A 27,127-nucleotide genomic window follows, 5' to 3' on the forward strand; every position below is an offset into this window, starting at 1 on the left:
CCATGAATCTGCACCTCCTCCTGCTTGTAACAGAGATAAGAAAATGTCTCAAAGAGCTCACTTGACAAGATTAATCCTACTTCCACTCCACTAGCATAGACGATACATAGGAACAAAAAAGTCTGTACCTGTTCCATTTTCAGTCTGAAGCAGCAGTATATTCCTGGCCTCTAATGCAGCAGGAACAACAGCACTGAATGGAAATGTTTGGATAATCATGTCTTCATTTAAAGTGAACCCTATTTCTTCATCTAAGCCATCACTGCCCTCAATTAGGACATCCACCATATCCAGGACATCTATTAAGTGAAGAAAAAAATGAAAACAGAGGATTCAGACCAACTAGAAAACAACAGAGGTAGAATCCAACACTCCAGGAATACAAGGCAGCTTCTGAATTCCCAAAGCAGAAAAAAGGATGAAAGACATATTTGTCTAGCAATATAATGGTAAATGCAACTGTAAAAATCACTGTCTCTTACTGTGTACTTAACTTTCCTTTCTGCCTTTCAACATTGCTGTCCAGCTGACAGAAGTAAGGGAAGGGAAGAGGTGCCTCACCTACTGCTGTCTTGATGGCATTAGGCAAGGCCCATCTGAGCATAACAGTGACAAGAAATGCGTATGGGAAAGTATGAAGCAAGCAGCCATTTCCCCATTAAAAGAACATCCTGAGCAGTCTTTGAAGAGATTCTCAGCTCTATATAGCCAGAGAACCAAATCTTTTTGTTTAACAGCTTTAACATTTGAAGAAGATACCATGTATTCTGTGACTGGCATTATGTCCCTGTAATACAGTCAATGCAAGGCAATTGATCCATCTGGTACTGATTGTTAAACTACCTCAATTATCTTACATTTGTGTACTGCAAAGTCCTACAGATGGACTGTTAGAGCAGAACAGCTAGCACATGGTAAGTTGTCCAAGTGTCTACATCTGCAGAATTTTAAGTTTGTCTGCAGTAGGGCTGTGACTGGTCCCAGAAAGCAGGAGCAGCAAAATTCCAGCTGTGTGCCTGGGAATAAGAAAGTTCTCTGGGCACACCAGCACCTTCCTCCTGGATGAACAGATATGAACAGCCCCACAGAGAGGAACTGTAATAGTTCTCATTTTATTTAGAAAATGCTGCTGCAGGAGCCTGAAAAGAGATTTAAAATACTGTTAAAACTGCATAACTGCATCAGAAATTACTTTTGGGGGTAAAGTAGTAACTTTGCAATTCAGACTTCTACTTCTGATACTAAATACAACTGGAGGGCTGAATCCTGTAGGTCCTTACTTAGGCAGGATTTCTACAGTTATCAGTCATCAGTGTGCAAATCAGGGCTAGAAAATTTAGCACAAACTCTTGGAATTCTCTTTTGTTCAGGGAATCGCCACATACCGTCAATGTGAGAGATGGGGATGCTGATGTTATCAGAGTCTTGCTTAAACATATTAACTTGGAGCATACTGGCTTCCTGAACAAGGTCTGCTGCTTTATCTGTATAAGGATAGGGATTCGTCACAAGTTTCAACAGGATCTGTTAACAAAAGTTGAGAGAGAAACATAAGTGCACAGGCTATTAAGTCTATGAGAACCATATCTTCTTAAGAAAGACTGTGTGCTAAAAGTGATTGGAATCTGGGAAAGTTTTAGGAGGACAACTTCCATATACTTCTGCAGGAATCTACCTATGGTTACTGCTGTACATGGGACATCGTCTGATGGAAAAAGAAACGTCCCGTTTCGCACCTGAAGTGCTACCATAGACTGAGTCCCTGGGGAAACTGCAACAAAAAGGAAGCAAGGGGCATTTAACATCCTGAAAGGTAAACATGAAATGTCAACTTTTCTTGTAAAAGGTTACAATTTACTTGGGTCTGATCATTTTGGCAGGTATTGCCACATAAAGAAAAAAGGAGATAAGAGCTACCCTTGCACACAACACTCTACCTTTATATCAACAATGCTGTAATAAGAACTTATCTTTCTGGATTTAGTTTTCCTCCAAATCATTTCACTGTCCTCCCACCCAAGACAAGAAAGATGTCAGCTCTGTATAAAGAATCACAAACACTGCTTTTCTCAGAATTCATCCACTGATCTTTGATAGGTTTCTCAACAATAGCAAAAAAATAATTAGTTTCCATTAATGCTATTCTTGGCATTGTTTATCCAGCTAATTTGAATAGTTGTTACCCTTTCCAAAAATTGAATCACTGCTTCCTTTTTGTCTTCTTTTGTATTATCCAAGTGTTCCAGCCAAACTGAAAGTTCCTTCCACGTGTACTCAAACACTCCACTGTCACGTAAAACCTGTCCAGAAAAATCAAAGGGGGTGTAAGAAAAAAAACAACCACCACAACTAAAATACAAAACCCAAAAAAAGCACAGATCTTTCTGTATAGCACCTTCATGTTTTCTTCTTCTTGGAAAGAAAAAAAAAAAAAAAAAAGAAGAGCAGTTTGATGAAAATAAGTATCTGTCATTCTCATCCCCTCAGTTCAGGAGGCCTTATTCCCACTCACCAGGGCCACTCTAACTGCATAACAGAGGGTAAAACTGAACGCATTTTTTAAAACTAGGTCTCCCAAGACCGTATCAACTGGCCTCAGTGTAATTAGGACCAAGGCTTAGTGCCTTCATCAAGGCTCAGCAAGACCAAGAGAGAGGTGAGGCATGACTATGTCACAGCTGACACATGGAACCTGCTGAGCTCTGCCAGACACACACAGCCACTGTAAGAAAAGGGCAAGAAGCAAAGGAGGTTTTTAAGAATGACCAAAGTAAGAGGTAAAACATGGCTTACTCTCTCACAACTGGAAAAACGAGCTGAGAGCAACTTCTTTCTGATCCTGTCTTCTCAGAGCCTCCCCTCCTCTCATCCGCTGCCTGCAGCACGAACCCAGTACAACTCCTCTTGGTTCCTGCCCTCACATCGACCCTGTCTATGAGATGGATCCCATGTGCACCCCGTTCAAGTAGGCTGCCAACAGCTACTCACTGGACCGGGCAGCCAGCACATGGCGATCTCACTACGAACGTTCACGCCCATGCATTTGGAACACAAGACTTCTACAAGCACTCAGGACACAGGAACCTGCTTCAGCACATGCCGGGGCAGCATGCACTGGATCCAGAGGCTGTTGCGCTGCCTGCAGTGCTGCTCACTGCAGCAGCCTCTCTGCCACTCCACTGCTCAAGGCCTACGCTGTGGGGAGACGGAGGAAAAGAGGTGGCTACAGCACAGAGCCACAGCCAGGGCCAATCCATCTTGCTGGTCCCAGCCTGCAAAAGAGCCTTATACGTTGGACAGCTGCCATGGAGCTAGGGTGTCTCCTGCCCTACCACGCCACCTGAAACACCAGATGTGTCCCCTGCAACAGGGGCTGCTACAACGCTGTCTCACGCATTGGCAAGGAAGGTCCAGCCAAGGCACAGCCAAAGGTAAGAACCAGGTCAAAGACTAGCAGGACTTTCGGTCCAACCACCTCAAGTCTTTCTGTTGTCAGTAGTCAGTCAGCACAAACCCTACGGATGTCAAAGTTGTCTGGACACAGAGCATTCGTTCCCTCCACCTTAGTAAATCTTATTTTTAAAATTTCAGGGAAGTCAGCTTTAAGAGGGTTCTACATCCTTATATCATTACAGCAAGAAAAAAAAAAAAGTGCCATACCCTTAAAAACAGCCTGTAGGGAAGCGTTTGAAAACGATGCTAAATTAAATCCAAATCAGGCTACTTGTGCTTAAAAGAGTTGGGCAGATGGGTAAACAGTCAAATAAATGAACAGTGGGTCATGACCACAGCAAGGTCCAGAGAGAAGCATAGGCATACTCACAGTTGCTGTGGGTGGTGAGGTAGACACAATTTTACCACAGTCAAATAACAGATACTAACATATTTAGAAATTTTTGCCCACTTTCATGCTCTCTAAGTTCAGGCCCTTATCTGAGGCACCTAAATTAGGAACTTGGTGACCCTCTGCTCCATCTGTAAAAGAAAGAAAGGAGGAGGAGGGAGAAGAGGAACAGCTGTCTGAAGGACAATTCAGATGGCAGGCGATTTGAACTGCATGATGGTAGAACCGCCTGCCCCTCACTCTCAACAAGAGAGGAAACCTTGACCAGTTTCCTAACTCTGGCACCTACATTAAATGCCTGTAATTATGCGGGATGAATCTGGGCCTTTGTTTCTCCCCACACACAAAATACAAAGGAAGCTATCACAGCTCATTTGTTCTACATTTACTCTGCGTACACCACTAGCAGCTATAAAAATAACACCGCTGCTTACACAAATCTGACAGGATAATTCATTTAAAGAAAGAAAAAAAAAAAGAAAAAAGGATTCATTTTTAAATAATTAACTATTTTTGGCAGAGTCTCGAAATAGAAATACACTTGCAGCTCTCATGAAAACAGGCAGGAACAGAATGTGAAATCCAAAAACATGCCTTCCGATTATATGGCACTGTGTTGAAAAATAAGCAAAAGACACTCATTAACATCTATTCTTAGCAGCTTTTCTGCTGACATAACTGCCCTAACTTCACTGCTCCTGTATTCTCCTCATAGAAAATGAAATGGACTGAATCTAAATGAGGAAACAAGAATGAGTCAGGCAGCCCACGTCTCCACTCAGCAAAAAAATCCAAATACACTAGAAAGACTGTACTGGGTAGCTTTTGATTGAGATATTCATTACTGTGAGACAAAGTTAACCTGACTTTAATCCTCTGCAGGGATCAAAGGCAACTGAAACCTAATTCAATCACTGTAACTTTGGTTTAGTGGATTGAACATTACAATTGCACCCTGTGATTGAAATTAAATGCACAAAGCTGTATACAAACTTGTATGCCACTATTGCTATGGGACACTGCACAAGCAGCCCTGTTCAGGGATTAGAACAGCTTTTTAGATTTTGTCTTGGCAGGGACAGTTGTTTGGTTGGGTTTGTTTTAATATAGGTTTCTACCCCTACTTAGACAACTAAGACATGCCCAGTTTTAAAAAGATGCTGAAAACAACAGCCACTGGTGCCTGCATGAGACTTGTAGTTGATTAGCACTTCTGAAAAGTTAGATAACTTAAATAAGTACACAGAAGGGGATTTTAATTCATTTTTAAGACAAAAGTACTCTTTGCATCAGAGCTTGTACCAGATGGTAAGAAACAGGACTACTTTGCAAGGGCAGAGCAAACTAGCTAAGGCTTTAGGAAGGCTTGAGTGATGAAGTACAGATTAGATAAAGGAGAATAAAAAAGAACAATCAAAAACAGATGAAATAAAGGAGAATAAAAAAGAAAATAAAAAATAATCTCTTCTTGATCAATGTCAAGATATTTGCAGGCATAAACTACATTAATTTATTACAGTATAGGAATTATTTCAGCCTAGTGGGGTGGGCAAACATTAACGACATTTTCCTTACTATTTCATCAACTGTTGCAGCAAATTCAGTTGACAGCATTTACTTTCATAGAATATTTAGTAACAGGTAGTTATCTGACAGCAAATTCCAAGAACAGTCACAGAAAACAGAAGACTGTTGGCTACACAACCATGCAGTAAAGGTATCTGCTTTAAGAAAAAATTTTACAATCCTGAAATTTCAGACTTATGGGATATAGTGGATAACCTGATATTTCAGATCAAACACTTACCTTGATGATCAGTTTTTTGGTTGAAATTTTCAGATGAGAATGGTTACTGGTAACAAACATTTTCATCAGTAAATAGAATACTGATTTTTCACCAGATACCTTCTCTGTCTCAGAGACATCCTAAAAGAAAAATATATTAAAATTCCCCTGGGACAGCAACACTGCACAGGATTATGTTGCACTGAGGCAGATATGCAATTTAAGTATATTATTTTATAGATCTGCCCAAAAATATCAAGGCCAATGGTATCATTAATGGTATCATTAGTGGGATTATTTAGACTACTTTGCATTCAGTGAGCCAGGAAGACAAGGACAATGGTTTTTTGCAAAAGTGGAAGAAGAGGAGAGTAACAGAAACACCAACTAATACAAGGGTCCAAGATAAAAGCCACCTTCCTCTCCAGTCATCCATTCTACTTCTATTTCTGTTTTCCCCAGGCATTTAGATTTCCTACAAATACTGTCCAAACAGAAATATAATCATTTAAAAGACTGATCCCCAAAGAACAGGAAAACAGTGCAAGTCACAGAGATGCTGAATGCCTTCTGAACATCAAATGACAATCATTCAGCCACCTCCCCTGCTTTTCTCACTGACTTGCATTTGATGTCCAACAACTGTAACCCTCTAACATTGACAGATTTGGCTTTTATCTTTTCTGTTAAAACCTGTCTATTCTAGAAGGGTGAAGCTACAAGAAAATACCCATTCTTTGCCCATTTCCAGGTTTTCCTTTGTTTGCTCTTAACTCTCCTCACTTTTTCTTTATGGATGAGAAGGAGATGGGAGAGGTTTTCTACCCTACTGTAGAGAAACAGAAAAATTCCTACAAGGCAGGGTCACAGTCACAACACCCTTGGGTCTCTCTGCTTCTCCCCAAAGTTAGGCCCACTCCCTTCTCCAGACATGAAAAGCAGGCTCTCTACAGCTTTCTTACTTTACAAGCCTGCAGTAAAGAAGAAAGCAGGGGCCCTGAAGCTTTCCTGTAATTATGGAGATGAGGGACAGCCTTAACAAATGCCAGAATCTTCCCCAGGAATAGGTGGGATGACTCCCCTCAGCAGGTCATTTCCTCGGTCTGAAATCTCAGGCTTTCCAGACAAGTGAAAGCCAGCAAATTCTCACTCTTTCCCATCTCCAAGGACAAGAAGAGCTGAAGGAACCTTGTCCAGCCCTTGTCAGGGAGGCAAAAATTTCTGTCCTTGTAGAAAAACTTTTCAGTTCAAGAGGGATTCTTCACTAATGCTATGATTATAATTCCTACTGGTTTTACAAAAGGGTGACCTCCTAAGACACCTGGATTGGGAATAGTTTAAAACCAGGCAGTGCCGGATGTAAAGATTTGGGGACAAAAGGCCAAAGAAACATAAATCTGCCTTAAAGTCTCTTACCTGTACTCTGAACCAGGCAAATTTATTTGCAGGAAGTTCCAAAGCCACTTTCAGTATATGGTGCTGCAGAACAGGAGGGACCTCCTCTCGGAGGCCCTTTTCAGTGACGATACCTGAGGTTTGAAAGCAATACAATCAACTTTATTTTGCTATATCCTCCTGAGATCTCAGGAACACTAATCATTTAGTGTTTCAAACCATCACTGTGAGATAAGCTGGCAATCTGCAAATTCCCATATCCAGAGGTCCCCAGACACACTACCATTACGTTTGGCCAATCTAAGGCTGGAATCCAGCCCTCAACAGGGAAAGTGTAAGACCTGCCCCTGCCACAAGCCATCGTTGGTGCATGGGAATACAAAATCTCTTCTGTCAGTCTCAGCAACCCTGAAAAGCTGTGTCCTACAGGAAGTAAAGAGGATGGATAAACTGGAAACAAAAATACAGAATTTAAATCAATAACAAAACTTAACGTTTACACTACTACAATATTTGCTACAGGCAATGGAACTTTACACTTGTCTCTCTCCCTACATCACTTTTATCATCTGCTCACAACTGCTTTGGCATAGCCTCAGAATTATCCACCTTACAGGTCAAAGAGCTGTGCAGAGATCCTTGCAGTGTGCTTTAAAAACTGACCTGCCCACACTTTATCTGCAGTTAAGTTACCAGCTATACAAAGCTTTGGTGTCAGTGTGCTTTTCATAGTCTGTGTAGTATCTTTGTGGTCCAGACTAGAGAGAACAATAGATTTTTAAAATGCAGCCTCACTACAAAGTCTAGCCAACAGTAAGACGAAACAATAAAACTGTACCAGCTGTGTAAAGCACATATTGCTACAATGTAGAAAAACATGCTGCCTTCAGTGTACGTTTCAATCAGGGTGAGGGGAAGGAACGACAGAATTCTCAAGCTGGCATCTGAGAGAACCACGTTTTATGATTAATTTACACCATAATTTTCTACCATATCATCTTCATCAAAATTAATATGCATTAATTCATTACATTTGCTTGAGAATGACACCTTATTTTCCACTCTATTCAACTTTATTGTTTTATTATTTTAGACTGTAACAAAACATACCACCAAAGAGATTTCTGCCTCATAAAAATGTGTCCTGCCTTTTGTCCATTTTAAAAAAGCAGACCAATGCAAGAAATAACATGATAAACAGGATATGTGATTTGGTGAGTCACCAAGTATACAAGCCAATTAAATATGCTTTGACAGAGGGGAAAACAACCTCATGCAGGAGACAGTTGATTCAGAGGGTTTTTTTGTTTAAAGCCCCTTTTTTCCCCCAGCAAACTTTAATTAAGGGATTTACATACTCCCATTCTTACACACCTCAGATCTGCCTAAAGCAGAGATAGTTGCTCTAGTTTGGTAGCCTACAAGCTCTAGTGGCCCACAGGCAGCAACGACGCCCAAACAGTACCTTGCTCTCTCCTCCAGTCTCTATTTCAAATGGCTGTATCTATTGTACCACAAGCAGTATGGGAGGATCTTGCCCACAGCCCATAATTTGTGGCTCATCATCCTTGCTGCTTTAAGCAGGTATAGAACATCTCTGTTTACTCTGCTGTATGAATACCCTCCGTGAACACAACATCAGAGGCAAAAATACAACATTGCTCAAGTGCTTCCTCATATAGATATTCCGCAGGAGATAATACCATACAGAACACTGTTGTTCTCCCCACACACTGCCAAACTGTGATATAATCATTCAAAACACAGCAAATGGAAAAAAGTCCTCGAGCGTTAAAAGGTTTTCCAGAGGAGACTGGTGAATTGGTTTGTGCTTCTCCCTCACCCCAAACTTTCTGTGAACTATTCTGTTAAAAAAAAAATTCCGTCATTGCAGCTAAGAAGAGTTTGGAAATAACTGACTTATGCTGGATTGTTGACACGGGTCTAGGAGAATTACACACCCAAATCTCATTAAAAGTTGGACATAAATCTTCCTCAGAAACATTAGAATTAAAAACCCATAAAGACCAAATTTTTGCAAGAATAGACACACACAGAGGAAGACTGTAGGACAACCTACCACTTACAACAACTGAGTGTAGCACAGCAGCTATGGAATTTAAGAGGGCAGAGTGACAGAGCACTGCAGAAATAGCAACACTAAATGCCAACACAATGAAGAAACTAAAATGGGTTACTTTTAATAATGGTTCGTTCTCTATCTACACAGAAGAGCAAACATTCTCTTCTGCTGTAGACTTTGTAAATAGCCAGAGAAAGCAATGAAGGTAATAGAAATACCTATCACATACCTTTTAGCAGCTTGCTAAAATCGAAGTTGCTCCGTGCTACCAAGTGGGGCACAACCTTCTGATAAAAGCATATGACCTGAAGCAGTGCAGCTTTCAGAAACAGTGTCTCAGCATCATCTGGACCTAAACAAAGTGTTTACATAATTAGTTTCTCCTTCCTTCATACCAAGAGAGCTCCGTGTAGCACCTGCATCATGCAACATGAGAATTACTAACTATATTTCCAATAGACTTGCCTATAAAATGATCAGTTATCTCCCTCATTAACACGAAACAGAAAAAAAACAAACACGGAATCCCCAGCTTCCTTCTCCAGCATCCCTGTGTGAATATTTTTAAAACTAAACCAGCTTATTCAGTGCTTAAATTGGCAGTTGCCATTTCTAATTTGATTCTAAAGTGCTCACACACATAAAAGACAATTTCAACATTTTAACACTCGCTATAACAATCCAGTCAGTCCCACCGCTGTTCAATTTAAGACTGAACAACAAAAAAAGCGAAGGCAAGGGTATGGTCACGCTGATGGTTTCCGGGGACATTATTTTTGCCTAATGCCAGGTGGGTTTGACTGGGGAAGTGCAGGAGACAGTATACTAATTTATTACTAATTTATTAAAGGTTTCATTCTCTCCCTTCCCTCTTTCAAAATAATACTTTCTCAATGTGACTTCTTGGCAAGAAGACGACAACAAGTATCTGTATGAGAGAAACACCAACCCCAGCTAAGGCAGCCGTTTACTTCTTAGGAAAAGTTATTTCAGCAGCTAAATATTCTTTTAGTTTACAACATGAGGACGCATAAAAGCTACTTGTTATCCAGTCACTAATGAAAGGAAGTAAAATAAATGAAAGGCAGCCAAAACTTTTTTTAATACCTACTTTTTTCCTGTTAACTGGGTCTCCCTTGGGGAGCCATGAAGAACTGGATGGATGCCATGCATAAACTTTGTCTTTCTTTGTCTGAGTCTCAACTCCCATTAAAAAAACAATTCTCTAGTGGCCGCAGTGCAAATAAAGCTCTAAAAGGTGAGCTGAGAGTAAGTGATACAGTATTATCAACCTAGCATGCAGAGGAACTACAGCTACAGTACTTTAGAGATTAGCTGTCCATTGGTTTCAGCAGGCACTCTACCAACAAAAAGCTTTGGAGCGTCAGCGTTGACTATTTTGCTGCCCAAAGCCACACATAGAAGGATATACACTGAGAAACCCCCCTGCTCCAGGAAGTCTCACTGTGGAATACGCCCTGTGAAGGGCATAAAACTGGACGTAGATTTACCTTCAGTCTGTAAGTAAAACATTGCAGGCTGCTAGCCAAGCTACAGAGTACTAAAACTTACAGTTCCCTGCAGTGGGATCACAAAAGCAAGTCCTTCAGGAGGTACACTGGTTTTCAGAGGAAAACTCAAGCCTTCACTCCACCACTCTCTCCCTCTTCAAACACTTGCATGTTTTTACTCCTGTGCTACAGCAACACAAGAGTTTGCATAGCCACAGTAACTAACTGCTTAAAAAAACCCCAAACCTCATGGCAAAATAACTTGGCCAAACTAAAATACCTCAAAAAATATTTTTCAGGCATATCAGCTTCCCTACCTGTTTTACTGTGTGGCTGCAAAATACTCCTGCTAGTATAAAAGGGACAAGGACAGGAGGGTTAAGTTCAACAAGGAGAATTGCAGAGTCCTGCACCTAAGGAGAAACAACTCTATTTGCCAGTATGTGCTGGGAGCCATCCAACCGGAAAACAGCTTGGCAGAAAATGACCTGTGGTCCTTGTGGACACCAGGTTGAACACGAGCCAGCGATGTGCCTTTGCCGCAGAGAAGGCTACCAGTATCCTGGGCTGCATTAGGCAAAGCATTGCCAGCAGGTCAAGGGAGGTGATCCTTCCTCTCTACTTAGCACTTGTGAGGCCACACCTGGAAGTGCTGTGTCCAGTTCTGGGCTCCCCAGTACAAGAGAGAGGACATACTGGAGAGAGTCCCACAAAGGGCTACAAACATCATGAAGGGACTGGAGCATCTCTCCTGTGAGGAAAGGCTGGAGAGCCAGGACTGTTCAGCCTGGAGAAGAGAAGGCTCAGGGGGATCTTATCAATGTATGTAAATACCTGAAGGGAAGGTGCAAAGAGGACGGAGCCAGGCTCTTCTCAGTGGTGCCCAGTGACAGGGCCAGAGGCAATGGGCACAGACCGAAACACAGGAGTTTCCTCTGAACATGAGGAAACACTTTTTTACTGTGAGGGTGACCAAGTACTGGCACAGGTTGCCCAGAGATGTGGTTGGAGTCTCCATCCCTGGAGATATTCAAAAGCTATTTGGACATCATCCTGGGCAACCAGGTTCAGCCAGGGGGATTGGACAAGATGACCTCCAGAGGTCCCTTCCAACATCAACCATTGTGTGATTCTGTGACAGGCAAACTGCTTAACCTCCTAGTAGCAATGGCAGCCTTTTTGTCAAACTGTGTTCTTAGGCAATTCTGACACTGGTTAGAATTAAATTGCTGAAAGAACGGAAGAAAGCAAAGATGAATACTAAATGCACAAGTGACATCTGGACTCTGCTGAAGTTAACTACCTTACATGGGATGAGTATTTCACAACACCCATTTGCGCATATGTAAGAAGGGGTAGCTCCACCTGCTTTGCCTACCATGCTGTTCAGCAACTTCTGCTGTCTCAGTCACTGCCTTCACAGTGGAGATATCACTTTCCTTTTTCTCCTGTTGGCCATCGTGGTGTTCTCTCTCTTGCTTCAGAAGGGACTGCCAGACAGCCACTATAGTGTTCATGTCTGGTAAAAGCTAAAAGCAAAAAAAGTATATTGCAATAGCTCTCCTGCATGAGACGAAGGTACTGTAATAAAAACATTCACAACCAACCAACAAGAGGATTTGCTGCTCTTCACAAAGGTTGTAACTAATTTGGTATGCAATTGGAAAAAGATCTGAAATCAAGTACTGTACTTTCACTCCTGCAGAACATAAATATTGGAAAGAACATTTTATTGAAAAAGTTTCCTGTAAAAAATTTACATTTGGTTCTTCATCCTCATGGTATATTTTCAACCCAAGTGCTACCTTGTCTAGTAACTTCTAACTCTGAATGAACTCTACTGGCTACAATTTCCTTGAACCAGAAGGAGAATTTGCATCTGAGCCTTCTCTTGGAATTCATCTGCAGCACAACAGCTGCCAAGGTTACAAATTTGTCTCACAACAAAATTTTATTTGCATTTCCATCAGCCAGCTTTGTTAGCAAATGTAGTCCACTAGCACACCAGTTATTAACACCTTTTAACCCACAGCATTCTGCTCTCCCTGCCCAAAGATACTATCTCCTGGCTCCCAGGCCACAATCACTTGGGGAGAAAGTGCAGAGGAGTAGTTATCTGCTGCAAAATGACTCATGTTAGACCCCAATTTTCTTTTTTACTTTGTACCTTGCTGATGGCTTCTCTGTACAGCTGTACGAATTCCTGCATCATTGACAGTGTGTAAATTTCTGACTTTTGCCAGGTTTCTTCATTCAAACAGTACTCAATATTCTTCAAGGCCCTTCTCAGAACCATTGATACAAGCGACAGTATGCTGTGCTTCACTACTGTGCTGGGTAACTAAAAGAAGGAAGTGGAATTAATGACATTTCAGTGCTTCCTCTTATGCTTTGCACGTAATCTGTACTCTGAATATATGTTAAAATTTGTTAATGAATTAATTACTTTCTAAACCTTGGCTTGTAGGAAAGAATCTGTAAGTTTTCAGATTCCCAGCCTAAACCACCAGTGAGCACTGGCAGAGTTGGTGCTTGTGAATGGCTCTTGGAAGCAGTATCAATGGGTTTTAATTAATTTTCCAGTGCTTCCCCAAGCCAGTTTTATGCTGGGACAGACAATATAAAATGTATGTAATTAACCAGCTTAAGAAACTTCTTGGATGATCACACACTTAAGTCAAACAGTATTATCTAGGACAGAAAAATCCACTGAAATACTATAGACTGTTCTTACATTTAGTCCTTGGGTGAACATTATTTTATTGCATACTGCAGGGACTGTTGTTACCATCACCATAGAAAGCAACCTGGGAAGAGGAATAAACTCTGAAGTCTTGAAAGAATTGGAAATCTCTGGTTGAGCCTCATAGATCTGAAATAAAAACAACAGTTTAATCAACATTGATATAGTCCTGGAGATAATGGCTTCTTCTGGGAAGCATTTTACAGAAGGGCTTTGACTTGTCAAAAGTAATGACAGTACTAAATACAAATTTTTAATCAGAAATGCTACAAAGTGTCACCCAGACTTCTATTCAACTAAATGGAACATCTGTATGCAACCTGCACCCCTGCTAAAGGCCACCCCTTTTCAACAAACAGACTACAGATGCTACTTGCCCATTTTAAGCTAAAGCAAAGAGTCAGAGGAACACTCAGAAAGGACAAAGGGTTTTTCTAGCTGATCTTCATTGTTGCTGCATCCCAAAAAACATATCATCAGCGTGATGTTTCCCACTGCTTCTTACGCCAATTCCTTCTTTCCCAGTTTAGTTAAATGTTTATACAGCCTCCTGCTCCGAGCATGGCTTTTTACCAAATGACCTTCCAACTCGCTCTGTGTCTACACTTTTTAAAGCAGCTGTGGCTCTGAGCCATGGCTCATTTTCATCAGCACCCACAGAAAACAGGATGCCATTTTGCCCCCTCCATTTACCATCTTCGACATTTAACAGCATCCTGGTGCTCCTTTCCTAACGTACCTACAGTAATTGATGGTGTTATTTCAGAACCATTAAGTCCTTCCTGTTTAGCTCACTTAAACCTCAGCCACCTAACTTCCCCACTGCTGGACTGGTTTGTTTTTAAAATCATTATTTCAGAAAAATTGTGCCTGTCTGCTTCTTAGTGATTTTAATAAACTCTAAAGCACTGTGCATTTACAGCTGTGATTGCAACACATCTTCACACATGTGAGTTTCCTCTGATACAGAACAGCTGCTTCTGAAACAAAACCCAAAAAACCCCACTCCCTGATCCTCAGCGTAGTTCCTCTGCAACCAATGAAATCTTGTTCCTTGTCACTAGGAAGACCTCATCTAAATTCATTAATTGAGAGTTAATTTATACCTAACATGGCCACACTACAGGCTGGCCAGGCTCTATACTGCACAGTAGGCAAACTGTAACAGCTTTTACATAGGAACAGCATTATAATATCTATCTGTAATAAAAGCAATCAAAGGCAAGCTTTCCAATCTACTACCAAGTTCCATGGCTTGGTAACTTTTCTGTAGGTCAGGAACATTTGACTTTATCATCTTTCCTATTACAATTTTGTATAATTCTGCATTACTGTTTAACAAAAACTACTTCAATTTTTGGAGGGGGGAAAAAAAAAAAAGAGTACTGGGATTGCATATTTAAGTGGAGAAGTGGTGTGCAACATTCACACTCTTACCTTTTTGAGTAACTTCATATTGTCCATCCAAGCTGACTTCAGTCTAGGAACAAAGGAATACCGGGTCTCCTTAAAGTACCTAGTCAATAAATCTGGGCATACTTTAAGAATATTCACCATGAGATCAGCAACCATTTCATCTTCTGTTGCAGTTTTCAAACCAAGGAGGAAGCGCAGAAGCACCACATTTCCTCCCCTATTGAAGACAAAAAAACACTTTAAAAAAGAAATCCCTATTTCGATACTTTACATGTGATGCTAATCCTGCAACTCCTCTAGATGTTGCTGGGGTAAATTCAAGGCAAGACCTCTCACACTGCTGGCATAATTTCTGAGTTTATAGTCAGAAATGTAAGAACTGCATTTACCTCCAGGTTTTCTGCATGAAAAACAGTAATTACTTTTAATTAAAACCACAATGTTCCAGAAATATTCTAACCGAACTTCACAAAGCTAAAAATGCAGTATTAAAACTTAATATTAAATTTGGAAGTATTTTCTGTGGTCTTTCAGTTCTCTTTTTTTATTTTTCCTCTCTGTATGTCCTTAAACAAAGTGAGAATACCGCAGATACCAGATAAATACCAGTTAAAGTTGCATTCAAAGCAAGAAACAACCTGCACTAGCACCACTCAGTATTAGTACCTGCTACTACAATCTAGTACTTTCTTTGCCCAACTAATGCGATCAAACATGAGCTCACCCTGGGAGAACCCCTCCATGGAATTACAAGAGTCTCAACTGTTTTCTCTATCAGTCATAATCTTAGTGCACACATATTTTAACCAGTTGGCAAACGGAAACTGTAGGGCAAATAGGTACTTCCAGATCAGGTGTTGCAGGCCAAACTGTGGCACTACTGAAATCCTGTCAGCGTTTTGACAAAATCTGGGATAAACCATGTCTAACTCTACAAAATGTAAATTAGACTAGGTATTTCACCACCATCTGGTTAACGCTACAGCTTTGATGCTTTGTCACATTAAAAAAAAAAAATCTATGGTCCAAAATCACACCTTACAGTAAGGGACTTGGTATCTAGTTATTCACAGAGATGGCTCAGAGAAACACGACCATTGCCTAAGCCCCTATGAATAGGGCAGTGCACTCTCTACTGCAGTACACGGGAGCATAAGGAGATCCAATAGTTTGATCTTGGGAAGTTAAAAACAAAAACAACAAAACCCCCAACATATTTATTTTTTCTGCCACCAAAGAGAGACAGAAGTAGAATTCAGCAAAGTTACTGGCAAAGGCCTGGAAGGACAGACAAGATAACTAGTGAGGTCTCTCTTGTTCCCAGCACGGAGCACATGTACAATCTCAGCTGTATGGTGACTTACTTGCCAGAAGTTCCAAGGCTTGGATCATGGAAAGTTATGCCATGTTTCAGAGAGCAGCAGAGGTCCATTAAGAAATTATGAACAAGTTCCCGTACCATCACCTTTCCCAACTCTTCAGAACCTTGAGTCACCTATAAAAATCAAAAAAAAGGAGTAAAAAACCCATATATGATTGTTGGTATCACAGAAGAAAATCTTCCACGAATTTCACTCTTCTCTAAATTTTATGAAGCTCCTTTTATACAAAACCGCTGATAGATGTTCAGATTAACAAAACAGATTTCAGTTTCTGTATTAAATACATTAAATATGACAGTGTTTTTTGTTTCAGGGAAAGCAAACCTCCCAAATTTAGGTACCTATGTGCTATTTGCAGGACATTACTGACTTAGGGCTTTTTGCTAAGAAGGCAAACAGAAAGAAAAGTCAAGCTAAAGAAAAGTAGCGATATAAAACTTCCATAAATTGGGCAAGGCCATCCTGGGACTTTGAAGTCAAGGACCTAATATTTAATCTGAAATAACCAACTTTCAACCTTGCAGTCCCCAATCACTATAAGGAAGTTCAGAAAGACCAAAAAAAAAAAAAAAAAAAAAAAAAATCACTGAAACCTTCAGCATAAACCATGTGAAAAAAGCATGAGTATGTTTTTTTGGGCCAATTTGGCAGAAGATGGAACAACTTTAATCCAGGGCAAGAAAGATGGATAGCTAGCAACGCACTGAATATGCCAACAGTTCAGGGAAAGGTGGGGCATCAACGCCATTACATTCACCATACAAAAATGGAAGAAGTGACCAGATATCCATGTCAGGCAAAAAGAAAAAAAGTGAACCTAGATCCCATTAACCTTTTACACCCAGCACAGCTCAAGAGCCCTAGAAATGAGAAGCCTCCTGACAACTGCGGCTGGGAAATCACAAGCCATATGACTCACAAGAACTGCATGGAATTGTAAGAATTTAAAATTACTCAAAACTAAAATGCATGTTTATTTGCGTAGCTCCAAGCAGACACCTATTAGAAACAGATCTCCTCCAAAAGGTGTGACAATGTATCAGGATCAGATATAAACATCCAGTAGAGGAAATATAAGGCAGCAGTTGTTCAGTGTCAGAAGGTCTGAAGAATGGTTGGGCTTCTAAAGATGAAGCACTAATCAACCCAAAGGTGAAATGTCTGCAACCAGAACCCAGTGGAAGCATAGATGTCTTTCTACTGCTTTGCACTGAGCTTACAGCAATGCCTTAGATATTCCCACAGTGAGAGGGGGGGAAAAAAGAGATTACATGATTAAAAAAAATAAAACCAAAAAAATGTAACTTACTTATGAGGAGAAGATGACAAAACATCTGCAGTACTAACACACACCCACCAGCTGTGGCCCTGATCCTTGCCTCATCCATTACTTTAGGAATGTGATTTCATGGACCAGTAGAATCAGTGACAGCTTAGCCCTCAGAAACCCTGCCAACCTCTCAAACAATGCAAGCTGAGAAGGCTGGCAACCATCTTGGGAGTTTAGCTCTCATATCAGATCAGCAAGTAGGACGGGAATGAGGCATGTGGTAAGAACATGCTTTCGATATATTCTCCTATAGAGACGCCAGTGTGCCCAGGCAATGCTCACACCCAAAAGCCCCATTTCTCCCTGGTTAACAGATCTGCACTGCAGTTCTGGCAATCAAGGAGAGGAAACAAACCCTCATCCTCAAGTGGTGAGAAGCAGCAGAAGGTCAGGGTTTCTTAGCCTCAGCAGATCCATCTTCTTGAGTTCATCAAGGTTAGAGTGACTGGGAGATATTTCAAAATCTGTGGGCTGCAAGGCGGTGGGAAGCAGGACAAGGAGTAGGAGTTACAAAGAAGTAAGTTACCAGACCTTTAAATCCCCAGGGCTAACATCAGTAATCCCATTCCACCGGTAAAGTGAAGCAATGTGAATCAACACTTCTGCAGTAAAAAAGCGCACCTTCTGAGTTTTAGTGATATTTTTATTTTGGACCACCTGAAAATGATAAAAAAAACCCAGACAATTCTATTTATTGCAAGTTATCACAAAATAATGGCAAATCAGCAACACGCTTCATTCTTCTAGTACACACACAGCTCACACCCGTCACTACAGCAGACAAAAGGTTCCGCCTGTCCTGTTAACACTTCTTTCACATGCTCCTGCTCCCATCTTGGTACAGTTGAAGCCATAGGACTCTACACCAACATTGTGTAAACACTGCACATGCTGAACAGGATAGACTTTCAAGTTCAACTAAAGAGCATAGAACGTATTTATAGTAGCACAGACACAGATTAGGATCATGGAAATCTGCTGGTAGACATGATAGAACCTGCTACAAATAAAGTTTGAATGAAAGGGAAAACACAGCGGAGGAAGTTCTCAAAAGTTCTCCTACTGTTTTTTCTGGTCTTCATTTTTTTAATTCTGACTTTCCTTGCTAAACTGAAGGAGTCATATAATGTGTTAGGTTTCATCAATAACATAACAGTACATGACGTACGATTCCCCCATGGGAAAAGCTTCATTTGGAAAACAAAGTTCCAAGGAGGTTTATTTTACATTTAAATGCTAGCTTTTTTTCTTCTTCCAAGGTTATTGCAATAGAAAAACTAAAGAATATTTTTGGCTTTAAATTGTCAGTTGTGAAAACCCTGAGTCTGAGGCAGGCTCTTATTGTTACATTCTAAATTTGAAACTACTTCTTCTTCATTCTCTCAACTGGTCATACAACAGCTTGTGAAACATTGCTACAGTAATCCAAAACAGAGATTCAAAAATTATAGATACTTGTACTAAAAACATTTTAAAAACATTTTTATAGAAATAAAATAAATCTCTGGTGCAGTTACTGTACCCACAGCAGCAATAAGCTGGTGCATCACAGTGAAAGAGGCACTGCTGTGCTCAGAAGGAACAACAGACCACAGGAAAGGCAGTCGAGACTAAACCAACTCTCACACCTTTCATCAATTCCTCCTTTCAAGTTTTCTGTCTCAACCCTGCTATATCACAAGGTTATTTCTGCCTGCTATGAAAGAATCAGAAAAAACAACTTCAAAGAGTAGCAGACTTACCTCTCCAACAGCACTTTCAGACAGCAGGTGGTATGTACCCTTTCTTTTTCACAAAAACTTCTCTGATTTTGGGAAGACAATTTTATGCTAAGACTTCCCTTTTCCTCTACCCCACCAAGAAATGAGGGAATTTGATGATGACCAAATTTACCTCATGCAGCAGAAACTTTGCCATCCTAACAGTAAGCAAGTCCAAAGACCAGCTAACCAGGACAACAGGATGTGGCCTCAATGGAACCCTGCCGAGACTGGTACCACATACCCTTCAACAAACCCATTTCATGTCACAGTCCCCATACTAAAAAACACACAAAATCCTTTTTCTCCTGGAAAGAAGACTGTATGTCATTACCTAGTTCAGAGCTAACAAACCTAGCCAAATCTAGCTGATCTCCCCATTTCAGCATGAGACACATTCATTGATGGACCGATCTCACTGTCCCTGGAAGCACCAAAAAGACTCCGGTTCTTTTGACCTTCAGGCTTGGCACTGATGCAATCGCAACCTGTGAAACAATCGGAATCTGCTAGATACCACACACTAAAGATGAGCTGAAATTAGCATCCAAATACAAGCTATGCAAGGACTCCCTTTAAAAGACAGCATTGGAAAAGCATAACAAGCTTCGGTCCTCAAACAGTAATACAGCCAAGCTATCAACCTCCAACAAATACTATCAGTAATGTACACACTGACAAACTTTCAGCAGTAGCAGCACAATGCCAACGTCTTAGAGAGCTGTACATTTTATGAGAAATTACTGCAAAACTGTTTCCAGCAGCAAGGAAGATGGAAAACAAGAAACAACACAGTTTCAAGGGTGTCTCATACCTTAGTTCTCAGCGTGGAAAGCAGAAGATTGACAGTAGAAACTCTGTCTTCCTTTATTTCAGAACGAAGAATATCTGGAATGAAATCTAAGAAGACATTTAAAATGTTAAGTGAGACGGTGAAAGCTATTTTCATATTAAAATGCTTCAGGGAATTCCTACCCATTTCTCTTTGATGTCATATTATTTACCTTGCTGTTATACTTAAGGATGAACCAAAAGGCTGCAATCAGAGTTCAGAAGGATGATGTGCCTGTAACTACAGCGATGAAAAAGTGTTGCTGCCAAACCTACCCTCATCATAACTAGTTAATTTGCCAACTTGGTTATTAAAACACTTATTGCAACAGCACCTGTCAACTTCAAACATATTTCATGCCCCAATGTGCTATACAGTATTACTTGAGTAAATGACTATCCGTTCCATTAAAAGACTCAGAATTGTTTCATGGAGTGATTCTCAAATGTTTGGAGGTTACATGTCCAACAACATGCATCACCTTTTGGCTCACCTGTGCGTCCCAAAGTTAGAGAACTTCAGTTTACAGAGAACTTCAGTATCTTACAGGGGAATGAAAGTCAGCTGTGCTGACTGGGTCTAGGTGTGCACTGCCACTCCCTGTCCTGAAAGAACTGAACAACTGGGAGCAATTAAAGGAACTCAGGAGCCCCCAGGGTAGTGTGAACAACAGAAGTAAGTAATTATGGCATGTTCTCACTCCATCACCATAGAAATTAATTGATGCCAGCTAATAGCTTCTTTTTTTGTTTTGTTTTTAGAGTATTTCTAGATCCCTTCTGCATTCTTTCACAACCTTACCAAGGGTTGCATATCACAACTTGAGAAACATCAGCAGTAGATTTCAAATCACTTAAGTCAAGAGAAGTTTTACATTATCTTCAGCACATAAAGGATCAAGTATTAATCAAAGGTATGTAAGATTTAACTTTCTGGATCCTCTTCTTTATCAGTTCAGTTTGACTCCCTTCTCTAAGAGACATGGGTGTAACATACTCCTGGACTCCACTCCCATGTAATGCCTCCGTAAAGGATGCAAAAGACATTACACTGGTCTCCAGAATCACTGACAAAAAGCTGTCCAACAGAGTACACAACAGTTGTCCTGCATGAGGATAGAAAGGAAACTGAAGTTTTAAAAATTTTTATTGCAACACCATTGGAATAGCCTCCCCAGGGAAGTGGTGGATTCCCCAACATTGGACGCTTTCAAGATTCGGCTGGACAGGATGCTGGGCCATCTTGTCTAGACCGTGGCAAGACCATCTCGCCAAGAAACGTTGGACCTAATGATTCTTGAGGTCCCTTTCAACCTGGTATTCTATGATATCCACTATTACTGTGTTATGAGCAAGGTTGGAGGCAATGACCTTTTTTTTCTACTTGTTGAATCTATGGCCTCAAAGTTGTATTACATTTCCTTTTTTACATCTGTGTCACTAAGGGCTTCCTGGTTTTGCAGTTTTTGCAGATAAAAAACATTATTCTCGAGCAGAAGAGGCACTCACTAGAATACTGAAGAATTTTAAAGCTTTTCAGGTAATAAGATTAAAAATATGTATTTTGTCTCTTATTAGTGCTGTTTAACTGCTTCACATTTTGAATTAGCTCATATTTATCATCGCCTATAAATGACTCTGCCTTAAAATAAAAATAAATATATGCAATTGTGAAATACCTTTTAATTCCAGCACCTGTGTCAAGATTGCATTGTCACCAGCAATTAAAAAGGAGAGAGCAAACTGAATATAGGCCATACGGACATCAGTTCTCCCCTAAAAAAAGATAAAAGGCACTGTTAGCATACAGATTGTACACAATGGCAAAATAAATACTGCAACAATTGATTATCATTGTAAGTACTATAAACAAGTAAATTAAACAACATCTATAAACATGTTGCACATAGCCATACACATATATGTATATGCAATACATCCACAGCATATTAATTTGAAAAACTTCTCGCATTAAGTAAATCACATCTATTAAAGTAAACATCAAAAAGGAAGGTGTCCTCATTCACATATTTTTTTAATTCTCAGTATACGAGACAGGCTATAAATACAAAAAAAACATTAAGAGTAGTTTCATGCCACAAACCCTGAACACTTCTGCACCACTCGGTACACTGGTCAGTTCACAAAAACACTCAAGAATGGTAATGACAGTAGTGTTGCTGCAACTTCTTACTATACAGACTTCCAGAGCAGCGCCAGTCTTGGGGACTCCCGCTGCTCGTTGCCATCTTTGAGCTGCAGTGCATTACACACATCTCAGCTGGCACAGCTGCTCAGGGAGCTACCCGGGTCATGCGACTGAAACTGGCTAAAACAAAAAAAACCTCTTAAAAACAGGGCTAATATGTTAGAAAACTACAAATTCAGGCACAGTGGAAGTAATAAAAACTTTGCCTGTAAAAGGATCATAGGATATGAACATGATTTGTAATTTTTTGAAACTTACTGTGCAAAATTAAGTTGCATGTAAAAATGCCTGAAAGCAGATACTGACTAGACTAAACATAAGGCAGAACTGACTCACGAAAGCGTTGAAAGAAGAAATAAAGAGCGAGAAATTAGATTTTGCTGTAAGCTTTGGGTCCGATATTTTGGTATTAAACATTCACCTCTGACAGCCAGTTGTGACATAGTAATTTCACTGAAAGCTGAGCAAGAGTAAGATCTTCAAACCGTTTTTGGAAACTTTTTTCCTTGTCCCTTACTTGCATATCTAATAAGCTTGTGGTCAAAAGACTACATCCAAGCATTTAAATTTAAGTGGTGGAGGTACTCCTAAAGGACAACTTCTGCAGTAAGGTCAAAACCCATGAAATCTGACATTCCCGAAACTGTTTATATATAAAGCAATCAAGTAGAAGGCACAAAAACACACACCCTTCTCGCTGAAATGACTTTTTCAAGTCTCATTTGTCACCACAGATGGCACAAACCCAACACAAATGTACACATTTATTCTGCAAGTCTTTAAAAACTAGAAACAATGTATCAGCACTGAAAATAATATTGGAGTTACTATACACTTATATTTGGAATGAAATATAAATATTTTTGTTCTAAAACGGGTTCAAGTCAACCCTGATTATTTTTAGCAAACAGAGAGAAAAAAAGAAATAAAGTTCCTTAAAGAGGAGTGACTTTTTCTACTCACTCGCATATCCTCCTTAAAGATTTCTGCCAAGAGATTGTTTAAAACTCCTGATTACATTGTCAAATGCAGTTACTCTGATCGTACTAGTACTGGGCAAAATCCTCTCTTCATTAAAACAACTGCAGAACCTCCATTTACTTCCCTGGGACCAAACTGCAATCTACACATTGGAAAAAAGACTGAACTCTTCCCAAACACATCACTGAATACTGTTGAGAAGTTTACCATCATTTTCATTCCATTTTAGACATTAAAAGGGTAGTCCACAGAAACTACAAATTTGAGCCTACCAGGGGAGGTGCCTTGCTTGACCTGCTGTTTACAAACAGAGAAGGACTGGTGGGAGATGTAGTGGTCGGAGGCCGTCTTGGGCTTAGCGACCATGACATGATATAATTCTCAGTTGTGAGCGAAGTAAGGAGAGGGGTCAGCAAAACTGCTACTGTCTACAGAGCAGACTTTGGCCTGTTCGGGTCACTGGTTGAGAGAGTCCCTTGGGAGACAGTCCTGAAGGACAAAGGGATCCAGGAAGGCTGGACCATCTTCAAAAAGGAAATCTCAAAGGTGCAGGAGCAGGCAGTCCCCATGTGCCCTAAGAAGAGCTGGCGGGGAAGGCAACCTGCCTGGCTGAACAGGGAGATTTTGCAGGGACTCAGGAGAAAAAGGAGAGTTTATCACCTCTGGAAGAAAGGGAAGGCAACTCACGAAGAGTACAAGGATCTCGTTAGGTCAAGCAGGGACAAAATTAGAAAGGCAAAAGCCCAGCTAGAGCTCAGTCTGGCCACGTTCGTAAAGGATAATAAAAAATGCTTCTACAAATATATTAACAACAAAAAGAGAGGGAAGGAGAATCTCCATCCCTTACTGGATATGGCGGGGAACATTGTCTCCAAGGATGAGGACAAGGTTAAGGTACTTAATGCCTTCTTTGCCTCAGTCTTTAATACCCAGTCCAGGTATCCGCAGGGTATTCAGCCCCGAGATGGACGACAGGGATGGAGAGCACAATAACCCACCCATAATCCAGGAGGAAGCAGTTAAGGACATGTTAAGCCATCTGGACACCCACAAGCCTATGGGGCCTGACGGGATCCACCCGAGAGTACTGAGAGAGCTGGCAGAGGAGCTTGCCAAGCCACTCTCCATCATTTACCAGCAGTCCTGGTTAACAGGGGAGGTCCCAGAAGACTGGAGGCTTGCCAATGTGACGCCCATCTACAAGAAAGGCCAGAAGGAGGATCCAGGGAACTACAGGCCTGTCAGCCTAACCTCAGTACCGGGGAAGATCATGGAGTGGTTCATCTTGAGAGTGCTCACAGGGCATATGAAGGACAACCAAGGGATCAGGCCCAGCCAGCACAGGTTCATGAAAGGCAGGTCCTGCTTGACCAACCTGATTTCCTCCTATGACCAGCTGACCCATCTAGTGGATGAGGGAAAGGCTGTGGATGTTGTCTACCTGGACTTTAGTAAAGCCTTTGACAGCGTCTCCCACAGCATTCTCCTGAAGAAACTGGTGGCTCATGACTTAGACAGGTGTATTCTTTGCTGGGTAAAGAACTGGCTGGCTGGCCGAGCCCAGAAAGTTGTGGTGAACGGAGTTAAATCCAGCTGGCGGCCAGTCACAAGCGGTATTCCCCAGGGCTCGGTTCTGGGGCCGGTCTTGTTTAATATCTTTATAGATGATCTGATGAGGGAATTGAGTGCTCCCTCAGTAAGTCTGCAGGCGACACCAAGTTGGGTGGGAGTGTTGATCTGCTGGAGGGTAGGAGGGCTCTGCAGTGGGATCTGGACAGGCTGGATCGATGGGCAGAGGTCAACTGTATGAGGTTTAACAAGGCCAAGTGCCGGGTCCTGCACTTGGGTCACAACAACCCCATGCAATGCTACAGGCTTGGGGAGGAGTGCCTGGAGAGCTGCCCGGCAGAAAGGGACCTGGGGGTGCTGTTTGACAGCCGGCTGAACATGAGCCAGCAGTGTGCCCAGGTGGCTAAGGCGGCCAACAGCATCCTGGGCTGTATCAGAACTAGCGCGGCCAGCAGGAGTAGGGAAGTGATTGTGCCCTTGTACTTGGCACTTGTGAGGCCGCACCTTGAATCCTGTGTTCAGTTTTGGGCCCCTCACTACAAGAAGGATGCTGAGGTGCTGGAGCGTGTCCAGAGAAGGGCAACAAAGCTGGTGAGGGGTCTGGAGAGCAAGTCTGAGAAGGAGCGGCTGAGGGAACTGGGGTTGTTCAGTCTGGAGAAGAGAAGGCTGAGGGGAGACCTTATCGCTCTCTACAACTACCTGAAAGGGGGTTGTGGCAATGTGGGTGTTGGTCTCTTCTGCCAACCAACTAGTGATAGGACGAGAGGAAATGGCCTCAAGTTGCGCCAGGGGAGGTTTAGATTGGATATTAGGAAGAATTTCTTCACCGAGAGGGTGGTCAAGCATTGGAACAGGATGCCCAGGGAGGTGGTGGCGTCACCATCTCTGGAAGTGTTCAAAAAAAGTGTGGATGTGGCGCTTCAGGACATGGTTTAGGGGACATGGTGGTGCTGGATTAATAGTTGGATTTGATGACCTTGAAGGTCCTTTCCAACCTAGAGATTCTGTGAAATTTATATTTCACCACAGCTTATTAGAAACAAAGCACTTTGATGTTTTGCAGTAAATTCTACAAAGCAGTGTAAAAACAAGGTCATCCTGAGGAGCTCTGCACCCTGACAAGGTGAGAAAGACTAGCATGGGATGGAAAATGAAGCAAGCTATACCTCAAGGGTTCGTGCCAGCTATCCCACTATTGCAGATATATAGAAAATCCCCAGGGGATGTTTCTGAGTAAGTAGGTGGGAAGTTCTTGCCCCATAGATCATTTCTGCTGCAAATTAGAAACAATCAAGAAGCTTTTCAGCCTGACACAGGACAGGAAGGAAGATGAAAATACAGCATGGAGACTTTGGCAGCAGCTTAGTTTTAAAGACTTGGTCGAAGAAAACTCATGGAGGCATGGTGTAGCATTACATGGATACAGCAGCTTAATTTACCTTCTTACATCTTTTTTTCAATAATCCAGGCAGAAACTTATTATTGAAATCAAAATGGCTACACACATCCCTTGCTGAATCTGGCCCCTGAGCCACCATTGCTGACAACAGGGTAAGGCACACTCGGCTCATCCTAAAATGAAAGGCAGAGGAAAACCTGCAGGTTATTTTCAGGATGACAGTTATACAAACAATCAAATCAAGAGATTAAAATTTAAAGAAAGACCTTTTTCTTGTAAAACAAATTATCCCACACCACGCCCAACATCCACCCAAGCCTTCAGGAGTTTCAGGCATGAAGCAGTTCTGAGTCAGTCTCAACACGAGCAATCAAGACAGCCATTAAGAAAGTATCCCCGGTCATGCAAAGCTCTCGCTGCAGTTGATGGGATTTTTAGTTGACTATGTAACCAACCATTTTAATGACCATCACAATACAGATTTCCAACCTATTTCTACAAGCGTATTTCTTGAGCGGAGCCCCCAGACTCGCCAGCGCTTAAGTGCTTTACTGCCACAAGCAGGTGCATAGGAGCTACAGGTGATGCTTAAGTCAAGGACACACGCAGCATAGGCGAAAGACAGACTGCATTTTTTGTGTTTCAGCTGAATGACAGAGTTTTTCTTTAGTTTAAATATGCAGCATGTTCTTGTCATGAAGTAAATCCCAAGACCTACACTCAGTTTTGATTCATGCTCACTGACCACTGGGAAAATTTGCCTGAGAAAATAGTAGGGAAGTTAAAACAACCAAAACCATTATTTTAGGCAGTGATAATGGCAACTGGGAAGGAAGGGAGAGGGAAGAAGGGAAAAGGGAATGCCTATTTATGTTGTTGCCAAAAATT

At 41.3% G+C, this 27,127-nt stretch overlaps 1 protein-coding gene across 1 annotated transcript in view; it reads right to left on the reverse strand.

The window, feature by feature from the left end:
• Nucleotides 1–27,127, reverse strand: part of URB1 (URB1 ribosome biogenesis homolog) — a gene marked incomplete at both ends in the record, with an annotated part of 57,718 nt that overhangs the window by 27,110 nt on the left and 3,481 nt on the right. The window contains 15 exons of the mRNA XM_082011694.1: nucleotides 129–299; nucleotides 1,386–1,524; nucleotides 2,184–2,300; nucleotides 5,652–5,771; nucleotides 7,047–7,159; nucleotides 9,338–9,460; nucleotides 11,998–12,148; nucleotides 12,787–12,960; nucleotides 13,354–13,491; nucleotides 14,800–14,995; nucleotides 16,143–16,273; nucleotides 18,022–18,147; nucleotides 20,065–20,150; nucleotides 21,761–21,857; nucleotides 26,280–26,412. Coding sequence (XP_081867820.1) covers nucleotides 129–299; nucleotides 1,386–1,524; nucleotides 2,184–2,300; nucleotides 5,652–5,771; nucleotides 7,047–7,159; nucleotides 9,338–9,460; nucleotides 11,998–12,148; nucleotides 12,787–12,960; nucleotides 13,354–13,491; nucleotides 14,800–14,995; nucleotides 16,143–16,273; nucleotides 18,022–18,147; nucleotides 20,065–20,150; nucleotides 21,761–21,857; nucleotides 26,280–26,412 — 2,015 coding nt within the window. The remainder of the gene's footprint in view (nucleotides 1–128; nucleotides 300–1,385; nucleotides 1,525–2,183; nucleotides 2,301–5,651; nucleotides 5,772–7,046; nucleotides 7,160–9,337; nucleotides 9,461–11,997; nucleotides 12,149–12,786; nucleotides 12,961–13,353; nucleotides 13,492–14,799; nucleotides 14,996–16,142; nucleotides 16,274–18,021; nucleotides 18,148–20,064; nucleotides 20,151–21,760; nucleotides 21,858–26,279; nucleotides 26,413–27,127) is intronic.

The sequence above is a fragment of the Phaethon aethereus genome (genome assembly GCF_964289735.1).
Source record: "Phaethon aethereus genome assembly, chromosome: 1".
In the NCBI taxonomy this organism is placed as follows: Eukaryota; Metazoa; Chordata; class Aves; order Phaethontiformes; family Phaethontidae; genus Phaethon; species Phaethon aethereus.